The sequence below is a fragment of the Theobroma cacao genome, chromosome 5 (genome assembly GCF_053813885.1).
Source record: "Theobroma cacao isolate CCN51 chromosome 5, ASM5381388v1, whole genome shotgun sequence".
Lineage (NCBI taxonomy): Eukaryota > Viridiplantae > Streptophyta > Magnoliopsida > Malvales > Malvaceae > Theobroma > Theobroma cacao.
Window position 1 is genome coordinate 6,538,272 of NC_142643.1, and position 15,493 is coordinate 6,553,764.

Consider the following 15,493-nt stretch of genomic DNA (forward strand, 5'->3'; position numbering starts at 1 on the left):
AAGCTACACTTGTTATCCTTTGGCATGTATGTGAATTTTTCAGCTTGAAATCACAGAAGCAACTGAAAAGCATTTCACAGTTAAGAAAACTAATGCAACCAAAGCAAATAAAGGAATAAGCCTGGTATCTGAAATTAATGTATCAAAAGTTAAAGAGGATATGCCTGAATTGCTGATACAAGATAATTTTTGTCAGTAGAATTCTTGGCATTATATGGACACCCAGCAAGACAATTTCCACAAGCTTTGCAGATATCCAGATTTTGATGCATCAGTAATCTGGATGGGGGCTCTCCAAGATCAAAATTCATGCTTAACTTCATTGAATCCTGAACCATTTCTTCTACCTCTCCGTAATCTATTTCTTTCATAACTTTGGCAATGGGGAACTGGCCAGGAACACTTCGTATTCTCAACATTGTCGCAGCAGAAGCTTCACCAACTATCCCAGTCCCATTCCCATTCCTTTGGCCGTTTCGAATTTCTTCTAGTAAGAACTGGGTTTGGCGGCGTTATTCCCGCATTCACTAGTGAACCTCCACCAATCCCACAAGCCACAGTTGCCAGTGAATCATTTGGGTTCATTAACCTGTAATTTCATTAAATAATAATAATCATAATTTTGTTTACACTATAGTTAAGATAAATTATGACTTTAATCAGGTTTCAAACTCATGTCATAAATATGAAAATGATTGTCAGCGCCAAGAACAGAAGCACAGTCTTCCTATTAAAATATCCTCAAATAATTTATGTTGTGTGGAACAGGAGACTGACCTGAAACAAAGCATCCCTTGGGCCAAAGCTGACACCTATACTCCGACTCTCCATCCTCACAGCTGACATGATCCTTAGCTTCCCATTTTCTGCCCTTCTCAGCCAGGCATACCTTGACTCCTGCCAACCGACAAGCAGCAACAGAACCCCCATATCCAGACCCCACAACAACAGCATCATAACCATCTTCTCCATCAGGAAGCATTTGTTTTAAATCTGCTGGTTTCTCCATTTTTTTTTAAACCCAGAACTGAAAGTTTCGGGACCTTCCAGTGATGTCTATTGACTTTAAGTCATGAGCAATGAAGAGAAGACAAGAAGCATTTCAGTTTCATATTCAATTAATTTATAGGATAAACACTGCCCCATAGGAAGTAACTGGATGAAGAAATTTTCTTTTTTTTTTTACCATATATTTTGTTCAAGGAGAGCTATAACATCATTAATTCTGCATGAAGAATCCATTGCATTCACAAGGAGACAATGGAGTTGGCATATCATCTAGACCTATGCTCCTTGACAATGTATAATTAAATTTCTTTACAGATTATTCAAAGAACAGAGAAACGATAGAAAATGTTTCTTTCTTGTCAACCAATTTGGAAGTATATAAGTAAATCATGGTAACAGAAAAGAATTTTCCTCTTGTTGTTAACAGCATTTAAAACAGCACAGACATACTTATTGGTTTATGCCACTTATAACCGTTGCTGCAGTAATTTATTGTGTATCATTTCCAAAAAAAGAAAGAAAGCATCATACTATTCCTTCTCGTTTCCAATTTTTATGTGTATCTTCGAAAATGAATATAAAATAAACATGACTGGACTTAGACCTCTTGATATTGAAGAATCATCAAGGTTTTTATTTATATATATATTTAGGGGAAGAAGGATTCAAACTTTACTCTTTTTGAGAAGAAAATCATGCACTAACCAATGTGTCAAATGCTCCGGTGTAAAAGAATTATCAAGTTTATATATCTTTAGTTTAGAAATAGTATCTTTATCTAGGAAAGAGAGATAAAGAAGGTGGCAGGTGGGGGATATGGGAAAATAGTGCTACGTATCAAACAAAGTCTTGCTCAAACTCTAGCAATTTCAACTGACTTCTGCAGGGCTTGAAGAAGACTTCTCATGATCCTTGGCTCACCAGGGGGAGACTGATCTTTTAAGGGTCCATTTCTTATTGCTCGAAACATTGGACCTGAACCATCTGTTGCTGGAAAGACTAGGCAATCTATATACACCAGGACATCAGTCTTTCCATCTCCAATCGTAATAAAACCAAGTCTAGCTCCACCTGGTATTTTGTCAATCTGTATGAACAAAAAGTGAAGAAACATTTATGGCCAATAGGAGTTGTAACTTCATTGTCCGTCTTATGCATAGCATGTTTATCCTAATAGATAACAAACAGAGCAATAAACAAATGACGTCCAATAAGAATCCCCAAGGTCAGGATGAAGTCATACATTAACATGTGCTGGTTAGAATATTAAAACCATGTTTACTGCAAAAGAACTGAAACTAATAACCCGGACAAGACTTGGGGAAAAAACAAGGTTTAAACACCAATATGATACAGTTAGATCAATAGGAATAATGGTTCACCATACAAAATCTTCCAGTTATTGCAAAACAAAAAAAAAAAAAAAAAACACATAGGACAGCAGATGTCATCTTATATATTTCAAATTCACATAAGGCCTTACACTAAACAAATGTGGCATGAAGATAGAAACTCAATTTGTCACATATCTAGCAAGACATCTTTATATCAATTTGAACAACTTAAAGTTGTAGGCCAAATAAAATAAGTACTATAAAAATAATAGCCACAAACTTGTTTGTGATGAAATAATAGCCATAAACTTCAATTCATATAAGATGGTAAGCACAAACATCTGGTCCATCAAGAAGCCAAAGCTAGCTTTGACATGCTAAATTGGGAATGACGAGTAGTGTGAGTTTCAATCCTTTATATGTGATGCACACATTAAATGTTCCTCCGAAATAGACCTGAAGAATAGTCTTCTTAGCATTATGACTAGACTGAGTTAACATACCAGTTAATTCCTCCAAAAAGGGACTTAACATACCAGTGGCAAATGAACTTTAACTAATGTCAGTAGCCTGTATCACCTTGGCTGATCTTATCCATCTAGAATATGAAGTTTTGAGGGCTATGGCTACTGATGAATATACGCATTGTCACATTCCATGAACATGTGCCTATGTGCAATTACCATTCAAAAACTTTAAGTTAACGAGAATTCTAATGACAAACCTTTAAAGGTATTGGAAGTGGCACATTCGCTCCTTGGCATAGACTGTTGGCCCACTGTTATAGAAACAAAGAAAGAATACAGACAAAACTCAAATACTCTGATAGAACAGTCTACTTTGCAAGAATCGCAGATTCAAGGACGCATCTTAGAGCATTCACTTGGAGTTTTTTCAATCTGTTTCTTTTCAGTTGTATTATTTTTTCAGCTTTTGCTATGTGACTGCCCTGGATTTTGGCAGCTTGTGTGCTTTGTAGCGAGATTGCTTTGGCTGAAGGAAATCTTTATTTATCCAAAAAGACAAATAGTCTGATGAAAACTTCAATGTGATTCTACGTGTTCTTTTGTATCACTTCCACGACATTGAAGGAAATGGACAGAAACATCCATGGCAGGAAGAACTGGAAAGTGAATCTATCATTAGAAAATAAAAAAGAAATTCTGAATTTTGTTTATTGTTCGGACGTGTGAGCAAGCAAGACTTTCCTTTAGTGGCAAATAAAACAGCCAAGTAAACAACTTGGACATGGAGTATGGACAATACCAAAGCAAAACCTGAATGAAACTTTTTCATTGGTCAATTACTGGTAAAGCATTAATATGGACAAGGCTTTTTTAGAATAAAAAATCCAGTTGTCAATTACTGGTGAAGCATCAACATGTACAAGCATTTTTTAGAAATAACATAACAAAATTCAGGGAAAAAAACAAAGCGCTTTTTTTTTTAATAGAAAGAACAACAAAAATATCCAGGAAAAAAACTATCATTGAAAAGAACATAAAAAAATCCAGAAGAAAAAACAAGCTTTTAATCCAGGAAAAAAAACCTCCGACCAACTGAGCTATTCCAGCTTTATTGAGTTATTTCAGCTTTGTTGCCTTAATTAGCATCGGATTCTTGCTAAACGTAGTGATTGTAAAGCTGAGAATTACCTGAAACAACAAGGTTTCAAATCTCTGAAGATCAGTGTTGGAAGGCAATTTCATGGTACCAAGAGAGATTCCGTCTTCTTCGTCATCAGCAGCGGGCACAATGTCATCCTTTCCTGCGGAAGCCTTTCCCATTAACTTCACAATCAGGTTTCGTTGGCCGTAATGTCCACTCAGCTTGGTAAAAGGCAGCCGTTGCTTTTTATGCTCGAGGAATACTAGGGGTAACGAGGAAATAACCCGCTGGAAAGAGTGTTGCACAGGCGGAATGGCGCCCGTGGCGTGGAGGGGCTGCCTCGAAGCGCTGGCCATGAGAGAAGTTGGAAAGGAAGAAGAGTGCGAAAGAGAACCTCGGATAAGAATAAGATCCATTAGGATTTTTAAGAGGCGGTGAGTGGCTCATCATATGCTTGCATGGCATGTCATGTCAGCATAATATAATGCAATTGTCGATTTCCCCTTTTCTAATATCACCTACAGTAAAAGCCCTCTACCACTCTTCTTTGCAAGCACAATCTCATACACAGTTAAGATATCCTGTCCCATATCAGTTAACAAAATTGAACAGGAAACCCACCGTAAATTTAACATTGCAAAAAACTTTTAAGTATGAATTTGTATGAAAAACACAACGAAAAGTGCTTTCTTTTTCTCTTTTTCCAGTTGTGCTTCATGAATGAGTTAAATCGTTAACTCACCCTTTTACTCAGTTTAAACTTTGTACAAGTAAAACCTAGTCAAAACATTGAGAAGAACCATAACTGGTGCAACAGAATGGCAGAGCTAGCTCCAGATAGTCAAGATTTTACAGTGCGCGTGAGCCACCCTGCCATTCCTTAAATCTAAGAACTGCCCAATTGAGGTAAGCAACAAGTTTGATGATGATTACTAGTCCTTCCTTCATTAAGTAGAGGAGCAAGCTTCAAGCTTAGGAAGGAGACTTCGCCAGGCATCTGCAATGCTATTTGCCAGTCGAGCCTGTCCCTTTGCAAATTCATGAAAAGCAATCCCCATGTCTTGTGTTTTCTGTTCCTGGAAACGTACAATCTCTTCATTCATCAGTCGCACAATTGTCTCAAATCTTCTTGTCGCCTCCTCACTCTCTGCCTTCAACTGCAATCACAAAACCTATGTTAGCAGAGACAATAACGAATGGCCTCAATAGGCATATATTAGTGGAAGCTAGGATAAAGTGGCTTGCCTCCCTATACTCATGCTCCGCTTCTCCCACCCTATCAGAGCGTGTTAGCATGAGCTTGTCACTGCAAAAAATAGATATTGCTCAGATTACAAATTCAATTAACAAATATAACTTATAAAGATAGTCAAAGCATGCTGCTTGTTCACAATATCAAAGGCTCATGCACAGAGGCCACTGCTAATGGCAACACTAGATAGCAAAAACAAAAAAGGGAAAAAAAGGCATAAAATGCGGATGACCAGGAGCATACAGATTTATCTCCTTCAACTTCATTGTTTCAGCCAGTTCACACTGTTGCCTGAATGCATTGGCTCTCTCTCCTATTGTGGCCTGTTATAAACACAGATGTAAGAGGATCAGCTCTACAATTGTCACAAATCTTTCCACTTCAATTTTACCAGCACATAGGATGAAAAGGGAGCTAAAGTCGGAAGAAGTGCTCCCATCAATGATTCAACAATACCATTACTTTCCCATTTAACTGTTTTCAGTATTGTAGGTAGCAACACATGGTTCTTCAATATTTTCTTCAAGGAAAGCTATGCCTGCTAAGGCAGATGTCAGTTATCAAATATTACACAAGACCGCAGCCCCACTCACCTTTATGGACTGGACGGCACGAACATAATCCTTCAAAGGTTCTTCAAAATTCATCAAGAGTTGATGGGCCTGTAGCCAATTTAAAGAATGTCAAAATGTAATGTTACCAATGTGAGCCATTTAATATCGAAAAAGGTTGGGTATCATTTATTAGGCAACAATTAGGAATGCCTGTAAGGTTGCAAGACAAACTACCAAAGTGCAAGGCTCAACTTAAAAGTCAGCCTACCTCTTTCTGCAGCTTAACTGATAGTGTCTCAGATTTAGCCCCAAGTTCAGAAAATGCCTTCCCAAGAGCTTGTCCTTCACAAGCACCAAGAAGCTTGACTGCCTTACCAAAATCAGATAGTGATTGCCCCAACTCTGAGAATAGACAGAAACAATTTGTTCAATTGTATTCAAACCAAAAGGATATAAACACTTGAGAAAGATATAAATAAGAAGCATAAAGTGTTCAGAGCCTCAAAATCCTCATTACCTTTGTGTCTCTTTACCAGACGATATGCATGCTTCTGAGCTTCAGTTAAATGATTCTCAAGCTCAAAAACATAGTGTTTAAGCTTCTCATATTCAGGATTCGATTCTTCAACAGGTTTTTCCTTTCCAAGAACAACATCGCTCACTTTAGACTGTACATCCTGTTAAATTTCAAGACAAGTTAATGCAAGATTAAATAACATAAAAATTTCAATAACATGAACAAGTTATAGAATAAAACATTAATCAGCCAATTATTACACATTAAAAAAGTAAAAAAGGGATACCAAGGTATTATAGAAAGCAAGCAGTGAGTTCCCTGAGAGCTTCAGATAGGATGCAACAAGTTATCTATGACAGATTTATAAGTTATGTTAGAGGTCTTCTCCCTTAAAACGTGGCTCAGATAACAAGATTAAATTTTGTAGAAGAAATTCATTATTATGGCAAGAACTTTTGTTTATGGTTATTCACCAATCAAAATATCTACTAGAAAGAAATGTTCAAGCTAAAGTTTTCTGACATCTCATTAGTCATTAGATATTTTATTTGCATCTGTCTACTCTATAGTCATTCTACTGACATCCTAACTCATTATATTGTCACGAAGAACTTATTTACCTTGAGAATTTGCATGAAATCCGCTGGCTTCTTCTTAAAAATACCAGTCTCCTGAGATCTAAGTCTCTCCATTGTCTGAAAAGCCACAAAGTTTACATTCAAATTTGTGTTCTCAAAAATGTAGAAATTTAAAAATAAAGCATCAAATACACAAAGCAGGAACAGAAAATTGAGAAACTTGTCACCAATTGACCAGAGAACAAGATTTTACATTAGTCAACATGGCAAGTTCCCCCTGAACAGATCTGGCCTACTTAGGTAACTAAAATCATAATCCTTCCTTGTCAACATATATTACCAAAAGAATCTCCAATGCCAAACATGGCCCTAGATGGAATAATAGTGCTGGTCTCTTGGATAACAGTTCATTTAGAAATGTAAATGGTGCAGTCTAAATGAATCACAGGGCTGAACAATAATGAAGACAAAAGTGAACATATTGCCTACCCCCCTTCAAAGAAGTTAAATTTGTATAATTCATGAAGACAATTTCAGATAATAACTATAAAATATTCCCTTTACAAGAAATTTTTAAGAAATGTAGTCTCCATCTCAATGATTAAAAATGAGATAATGCACCTTACATGCAAAGTCACAATTATCTACAACACCCAACTTTCAAAATATCCAGAAGGATGATCTGGTGATTATCATTAGAACATGCATAGAAAAAACAAAACTGAACCATTCAAAGCAAAAAACCCTAAAAGCATCACCTCTTCATCCGCCTGCAGAAAAGTTCTAAGATCTTCACTTTGTTGAAGATCATTATGTGCAGCAATCCGATTAACAAATACATCCAATGCTTGACGTCTCATTTCAATAAATTCAGCACTAAATCGAAATTTCTCTGCAATTGCGACATCCACAAAATTAGATTACTTCAGACACAAGCTTACACATTTAACCAGAAAAATATATTTACAAGTACTCAAAAAAACATGAAATATTGCAATCAAAGGAATTGATCGAAAACTTACTGCTTTGAAACAAATCAAAATAAAGGTAAAGAATGCTCAATTTGTTTACCTACAGCACTCTTCTCGGGAAGAGGAGGAATAAAAATGCCTTTGTACTTCTCGAAAAGGCGATCACGTAACCAAACAAAGTCATTGTAACGCCTAATAACAATCTTTTCCGGTCCTTGGTATTCTGGGAAATTGGTCTGTCCAAACAGTGAAATTCCCCCCCCCCCCCCCCCCCCAAAAAAAATCCAATATTTTTATTAGTATTGAAGAGAATTTAAGAACGAAAGAAGAAATCAGTTTAATTATTAGCAACGGATACCTTGGTGATGACGCGATAGGATATATAAGCTTGGACGCCATTGCCTAACTTGACGGGATCCGTCACGGAAACTGAAAGATACGGTTGAGACGACGGAGATCTAGGGCTCTGCGACGACCCCGATAAGCTTCTTTGCTGCTCCATTTTTCACACAACCAAAGAAAACAAAAAAGATTGTTAATAATAAACGAATAGGCGAAAATCAAAGGACAATAGAAAGGTCGTTAGTGGCAGAGTTGTAATTACAGCAGTAATCATGGTTTATTTCGGAATTGTGGAGTCCGGTAAATACAGAGGTTTTTTTTATTATTATTATTATTATTTTCTTCTTCTTCTTGGCAGCGAAGAGTCTTGCTCTTTTATTTTTTTGGTTGCGCGGTGGTTGATGGGCTGAGACGCTTGAAAAGAAAGGGACAATTGAGGTCCCGTCAACACTCAACACGCTATCTGAGAGTCTGGCTCGAGACAAGAGGTTCGGACTTCATATCCATTTGGGTGACACGTGCAAAGCATGCGTATTATTTTTTTAACAAAATAACCCCATTTTCAAAATTTTAATCAAATTACACTTAAGTTTGATAGTTTTTAAAATAAACATTCTATCTTAAAAAAAAATCTATCACTGAACATATAAATTCATTCGTTAATCAATCATTATGATTTGGAAAAAAAAATTTTTAGCCTTTAAAAATAACGTGTTTTTGTAAATAACTCTCGAAATAATTTTAACTGTTTTTAGTCACCAGAATAAATTTTGAGACAAAAATACCCTTAATGAGCTATCTTTGTTAGCGTGCACTCTCAAACAGGCAAAAAATGAAAAAAAAATATGCAAAGAATTTTGACAACATCTAATTTTGTGCAAAACATCCATTTTTTTTTTTTGTGAAGGTTGTGCAAAACAAAATAATATTGCATGAGATGGTTTTTCAGAGATTTGGGACATGACATTTAGATAATAAGAGAAGAGTGATATTAAACCGAACGAGGAACCGATCGTGATGAATGGAAAGCTTGGCTAATGATGTGAAACCAGAAATCCTTGATACGGTGGTGAATTGAAAGGAGAAATATGTGAATCCAAAGCAGGAAATGGTCTTGTTATAACAGGCCATATGTGAGAGGCTGTGGCATGGCAGGGTTTAAAGTTTGTGAAACGTCATGTTGAGAATGTGTGACACGTCAGCATTCAGAATTGGTGAGACACTATGGAGGGAATCTGTGACACGCCAGAATTAAGAGTTGGTGACACGTCATGGTGGAAATCTGTGACACGTCAGAGTTCAGAGTTGGTGAGACGTCATGGAGGGAATCTGTGACACACCAGAGTTTAGAGTTGGTGCCACGGCATGCATATAATTTAAAATGTGGTAACACGCCATGCATATAACGGAAAATGTGGTAACACGCCATGCATATAACGAAAAATGTGATAACACGCCATGCATATAACGTAAAATATTGTAACACGCCATGTATATAATGTTAAATATTGTAACGCGCTATGCATATAACGTAAAATGTTGTAACACGTCATGCATATAACCAATGTCATGACACGCTAAAATAACAGTAACATATGTTATAGATGCATGGTGTGTAATAACTTTGGGTAATGTTTCTAATCCATGTTCTAATTTACACCAAATGTTTCAGAAATTTAAGTGTGTTGCAGCAATAAACCCAATAACAAGTACCTTGATGTCATCTCTGCTATAGGGTTTGTTAATTTACGACAATATGGCCAGATGTCGAGAGATAGACCATAGCTCGATGGCGATGGTGCTCAATAGAGAGTTGATAGAGCTCGTACAGTTCAGAGATCTGAGAGAGCTGATGACAATGGTGCTCAACAGAGACTTGGTAGAGTTGAGAGAGAAAGATGACTGAGCTCAAACAGTTGAGCATTTATTTTTTTTTCTCTCTGACGAGAGGGAGATAGCTCAAACGGCTGACCATTTATTTGAAACGATGTTTTTAAGGGCATTTTGGTCTACTCATGCTTCTTTTTGGCTAGAAACAAATAACTTTATATTGATGGTTATTTCTGAAATCATCTTATCACAAGGTTCTTTTCTCACAATTTCCTCTTATGATTTCTATTAATTTGATGATGTGATAATATTAATTTTTTTATTTTTTATTAATTTTAAAAATTATTATTATATTATTTTATTAAATTTTTATTAATTTAAATAAAAAAAAGAGAGCTCTAATCGAGCTCCTCCAAGGGAGCACTGAAGAGCTCTATTAGGGCTCCCAAGAGAAGCACCGAAGCTCCCTTGGGGAGTCCAATTGGAGCTTTGATGCTTTCAGGAAGCACCGATTTGGTCTTTCCATGGATGGTCGACTAATGTAAAGATGCTGTCGATCGACTTGAGAAAAAGAAAACATTAGAAAAAAGAAAAAAAAGACATTTTAGATATTTCATATCAAATATTAAATTGTTTAGAATTTTGAGATAAGATGTCTATTTTGAAAACTAATAAATTTTCATATAATTTCGATTAAAACTTAAAGAGTGAAAGTATTTTATCTATTTTTTCGATAGATACTTTAATTTTCGCATTAAATTGATTCAATTACACAAATTTTCCATGCAACGGTGTCGCCTAAAAGTATAAAATTATTAAACGGTAGTCGATTTATACCCTGTGCTTTTTATGGATGATACAATTTTTGGTGTAACATTATAGTGGGGTGATATCATTTCCCTTGTTAAATCTGTTTATTAAAAATAAAATTTTTAAAAGTTTTATTTAAATTTGTCTGTTTAACTTAGTAAATGAATTTAATTTGAACTCATTTACAATGTGTTGGACAAACATTTGATTCATTTACATGCTAATATCTCTTTTCACCGTTTATAAGACTTGAAAAGTAAAATCCTCTTCTATCTTCTAATTTTCTGGCGTAAGTGCATTAGGAAAAACAAACTTCCCTCTGGTACAGAGTTTCATCGGGCTTATATTGAAAAATAAACTAGTATTAAGTTTGGACAACTTTGTTTATGAAACTAAACCAACATCATACAAATTTTAAGTGGAAGAGCATCTTAGCCTCCCACCCCATTATTGAGAACATTTCATATTCTCCATTACTATTTGTAACAATACTTTTTATATTATATGTAATAGTTGATAATTAATATGATAAATTCTAATACATTCGAAGAAAATATTATTATTTAGTAAAATTACTTTAAATAATATCCAAATATACTTGTTAGCAAAATTCAAAAATAATATAAGAAACTCTAATAAAAAATATTTGGCTTTACATTCATGTATCTTAATATGTTAGCTTAGGATCGAATCCAAAGCCAAGGTGGCCTTACAACTTACAAAGGAAATATGCCCACATCGCTGAAGCCAATCAAAAAATAGTTGCATTTCAGAGTCCTTTTTACTGTTAAAGGATAGGCTGTTCAATCTTTTTCCATTTTTTAACTAGTAGTTATCCACAATAAAAGGACAATGAACGAGGCTGACGCGGCGCAAAGTGATTGGAGAGAAGAAGTGGACCACCAAGGATCGAATCGTAGACGAAGACGCCTTTTCACCGAGGTTCCCAGATAAGGCCCTGATCGAACTTATTTAGCCACGTGGGTTCCCAAAAAAAAATTCCGTCGGCCTCGTCACCATTGGAAAACGATCCAATGGGCCCCACTCCCACTTAACCCCAACCCAAAGCCCAAGTCCAACACACTTCTCTCCTTTTTCCTCCTCCTCATTCCTCGCCATATTTCTCACATGTTCGCTGATCCTACAATGGATCGCTTCCTCAGTGTTACCTCCGCATCCTCCGCCACCGCCAACGACGGAGACGAACTCACCGAAGATGATATTTTCTGGACCACCACCGATTTCACAGAACAAATCCACCACCAGCCGCCTTCCACCACCACAACCAATTCCCATAATCGCTGCCCGTCCTTTTCGCACAGTTCCGGAATCCTTGCCGCATTGCCGGAAACGAATCACTGCCAAATCCTCTATCGGAAACCGACGATTCCTTCTTCTTCACCAACCGTCAAGGTGGGACCAACGATTCCTCGACCAACGCCGCAGGACAGAGAGTATTCTAGGAAGTTCCAGCAGCAACAGTCGGCACCGGTGAACGTGCCGCTTCTGTCGATGGCGGTGGCAAGGGAAAGGAATAAGAAGTTTCTGGAAGTTGATTACTACGATGAGGATGGAGAGCAGGAGATGCTGCCGCCTCATGAAATCGTCGCGAGAGGTTCTGGAGTGTCGCCGAAGACAACTTTTTCGGTGCTTGAAGGAGTAGGGAGGACTTTGAAAGGCAGAGATCTTAGGCAGGTCAGAAATGCTATTTGGCGTAAAACTGGGTTTCTTGATTGATTTTTCTATTTTTATTGAGTTTGGTAAATGGGTATATTTAATATTTTCCTGAGGAATTTCTTGTTTTAAGTTCAGGCGAAGTTGGACAGTGAAGTGGAAGATTGACTTAATTTTGTAGATTTTTGTACAATGAAATACTTAATCATGGAATTTTCTACTGTAGAATTCATGACATACACTTACATCTTCCTAATTGTTGTTTTAGGTTCTGGCTTTGTTTTTTTAGGGGTGTTACGTGTTCACCTTTTTTTTTTTTTTGTTTTGTTTCTTTTTCAGATTATGCCAATGTGTTGTCTAAAACTTTTGCTAAGGTTTTCATGAAAAAGTAAAAGTGAAATAATTATTACAAAGCCTATATGAGATAAAAATTAATAAGCATAATTCTTTAAAAAATCTTTTAAATTATTTAAAAAATATTTATTCTTTTATTGTATTTAATTAAATTTTTGTACTTTTATTTTGAGTTTAATAGATGTTTTTGACTAACTTATTAATTATCATTAATCAAAATATCACTTGTCATTTTATATTCATGTAATACTGATACGGTGTTGATGTGAAAGATAAAAATATAACAATAAAGTCACGTTATATAAAATGATAAATGATATTTTAATTAACAATGATTAATCTATTATTAGCTATTAAGATTTATTTGATTTAAAATAAAAATATAAAAATTTAATTAAATATAATAAAAAATAAAAATTTAAATAATTTAAAATATTTTTAAATATTTTCAAAAAAATTAATAGTTCGTACACTTCACAATGATTAAGGAGCAATAGTGAATAAGGGGCACAAATTTTTACTAGTATAAGTTTCTATTAATAATCATGGAGCAAAGCTTCTCATTAGGATATATTTTAATCAATGGGTTGAATTATTATAAGCTTGTTAATTATCCTATCAAATCCATGTTTGATGTAACGTTACAATAACATGATTAATAGCAATTATTTTAGTTTTAAACATTTAATACTACATTAAAGACTATTTGTCTGGTGGAAATTGATATTCAAAATCTCTTTCTAATATTTTAAAAATTAAATTGAGCGGTACAAAAGAAGTTTATTTATTTATTTATTTTATCTGTTGGTAAGTGTTTTTATGTTTTTTTATATATACAGCAACATAGAAAACTTTGAAAACTATAGTTGAGAATAGATTATTATTGAATAAAATAAGGTAACTACATATTGATGGTAGGTCAGTCTTGCGTCATCATCTTTTGTTGTTTCCTATACAAAAGGTTCTCAATATGATCTTCAGTAATACTTAACTAATGTGAAGACATGGTACTTACAAGTTTTCTGATTCATCGAGGCTTGATATAGGCCTCAACTGTAATTTTAAAAAAAATGGTGAAAGAAGGAATTCCAAACTTATTAATAAAGTCTAAATTGGATTGGGAATCCAATTTGAGATCATAAAAAAAAAATTTAAAGATAAAATTCGAATTTAAAATGATTCAAATACAAAACACAATTCCAATTTAAAACAATTTGAATTCAAAATAATTTAACAAAAATTATGTTAAATGACTGCTTTTTATATAAAATGTAAGATAAACTTCATAAGATCACTTGTGATATGCTATTTTTTTAATTAACATTTTAAAGTTCTTGTTTTAAATAAAATCTTGTATTTTACTATTGTATCCACATGAATAATAGTGTTAAATTTTCCCTAAAAAAAAAATATCTCTATATTTAAAAGCCTTATTTCTTGCATTTGAACCTCAAATTCTCAAATTCTTCTTCCAAGAGAGAGAAAAAGGATTGAACATACTATTTTCAAGCTTGCTTTTAGAGAGAGCATCCATCCAAAACAAAGAAAAAAAATTCAAAAATCATTGAGTTATAGTTGTACGAAGATGACAAGCAGAAGTTTTCTTGCAATAAAAGAAGACTAATCAAATTTCATAATTTACTAAGATTACCATGGTTCTTCCCCTTGTTGCCATTGTTGTAGTAAGGCATGGGCCTTGTAGTCGACCAATGCAAGCACACCGTGAGTGAATTGATACCAAGTGACAACAAGCATTATTGGGGAAATTAATCTATCAAATAATAGAAAAGAGAAGTTGCATGCTAATCCACTTCTAGTTTGTAAAATGCAAATGAAATAAATCTTCATGATCATGTGATTGAGAAGAAATTGTGGAGGTAAGTCCATAGCATGTTAACAATGAAATTTGGTTTTTTTTGAATTGTTTTTTCTTTTTGTTTCATCGAAATCTAGGTGTTGAGTAATTACAAATTTAAAAGGTCTTCATTTTTGGGTTTATAGTATGTTAAATTTGGCGTTTCATCAAAAGTCAGATGTTGAGTAATTACAAAATTAAAAAGTCTTAATTTTTGGGTTTATGGTATGTTAATTATGGTCTACTGTGTGGTGTCCTAGAAAAGTCCTTTAGGTTGGTGCGATCCCATGTTTGTCAATTGGTTAATTGGTGTTCTAGAAATGCATTGACATGATGTGGATATGTTTGAAGTTATTATAGTGCTTAGGTTTTTGTTTTAATCGTGTAATTGTTAGGTATTTCTCCAAATTAGTGAAGATTTGGTGATGCTTAAACTAAAGACTTGTTTTCACCTGAACTCGTTTCCTAGCCTTTATAGTAGTTTTTTCTAACGTGGATAGTGTTGCATCCTTATCTTATAATCAATGATTGTTGCCTAGCGCTTGTTGAGTTTCATAAAAAAAGTGTTTTTTGTTATAGAATATGGATATATCACACCACATTAGACCAATTAAAACTAGAGTAAATTTAATAAATGATAAATGTATTATCCACATTATAGGTATTTCAAGATTCATCTAAATGTGGATATCATCTAAGTGATAATGTGAGATTTATCAAGAAGATAATGTAATTTAGAGATGTATCTTAGTAGAAGATTGTGATAGCCATAGATCTATAAGGGGCTTCAACGAACCCTCATTTGT

The 15,493-nt window shown here is 34.6% G+C and overlaps 3 protein-coding genes across 4 annotated transcripts; 1 reads left to right on the forward strand and 2 right to left on the reverse strand.

Annotated features, from left to right (window-relative positions):
• Positions 1 to 1,735: 1,735 nt before the first annotated feature.
• LOC18598288 (uncharacterized) lies at positions 1,736 to 4,413 on the reverse strand. The gene is made up of 3 exons (XM_007027759.3): positions 3,998 to 4,413; positions 3,067 to 3,120; positions 1,736 to 2,095 (listed from the first exon to the last, which is right to left on the reverse strand). Exons 1-3 carry the CDS (start codon positions 4,364 to 4,366, stop codon positions 1,862 to 1,864), a joined length of 657 nt encoding a protein of 218 aa, XP_007027821.1. The 5' UTR covers positions 4,367 to 4,413; the 3' UTR covers positions 1,736 to 1,861.
• A 195-nt stretch (positions 4,414 to 4,608) lies between these two features.
• Positions 4,609 to 8,635, reverse strand: SNX1 (sorting nexin 1). The gene is made up of 11 exons (XM_007027760.3): positions 8,427 to 8,635; positions 8,181 to 8,315; positions 7,923 to 8,058; positions 7,610 to 7,743; positions 6,894 to 6,968; positions 6,274 to 6,433; positions 6,025 to 6,158; positions 5,796 to 5,864; positions 5,446 to 5,525; positions 5,196 to 5,256; positions 4,609 to 5,107 (listed from the first exon to the last, which is right to left on the reverse strand). Exons 1-11 carry the CDS (start codon positions 8,436 to 8,438, stop codon positions 4,898 to 4,900), a joined length of 1,206 nt encoding a protein of 401 aa, XP_007027822.3. The 5' UTR covers positions 8,439 to 8,635; the 3' UTR covers positions 4,609 to 4,897.
• Positions 8,636 to 11,849: 3,214 nt separating this feature from the next.
• On the forward strand, positions 11,850 to 12,717 carry LOC18598290 (protein S40-7-like). 2 transcript variants are annotated; one of them, XM_088806188.1, is made up of 2 exons: positions 11,911 to 12,499; positions 12,617 to 12,717. In XM_088806188.1, the coding sequence occupies exons 1-2, from the start codon at positions 11,933 to 11,935 to the stop codon at positions 12,644 to 12,646; spliced, it is 597 nt and encodes a 198-aa protein (XP_088662314.1). In that variant the 5' UTR covers positions 11,911 to 11,932; the 3' UTR covers positions 12,647 to 12,717. The 2 variants fall into 2 exon arrangements, with proteins under 2 accessions (XP_007027824.3, XP_088662314.1); XM_007027762.3 differs by having other exon boundaries at positions 11,850 to 12,717.
• The last annotated feature ends 2,776 nt before the right edge of the window (positions 12,718 to 15,493 follow it).

Coding starts and splice junctions, on each gene's coding strand:
- LOC18598288 (XM_007027759.3), bottom strand. CDS start 4,366: ATGGATCTTATTCTTATCCGAGGTTCTCTTTCGCACTCTTCTTCCTTT. Junction 3,121..3,997: donor TTGAAACCTTGTTGTTTCAG/GTAATTCTCAGC, acceptor TTTCTATAACAG/TGGGCCAACAGTCTATGCCA. Junction 2,096..3,066: donor CACTTCCAATACCTTTAAAG/GTTTGTCATTAG, acceptor TTGTTCATACAG/ATTGACAAAATACCAGGTGG.
- SNX1 (XM_007027760.3), bottom strand. Junction 8,059..8,180: donor CCTATCGCGTCATCACCAAG/GTATCCGTTGCT, acceptor CTGTTTGGACAG/ACCAATTTCCCAGAATACCA. Junction 5,108..5,195: donor CGGAGCATGAGTATAGGGAG/GCAAGCCACTTT, acceptor TTGTGATTGCAG/TTGAAGGCAGAGAGTGAGGA.
- LOC18598290 (XM_007027762.3), top strand. CDS start 11,933: ATGTTCGCTGATCCTACAATGGATCGCTTCCTCAGTGTTACCTCCGCA.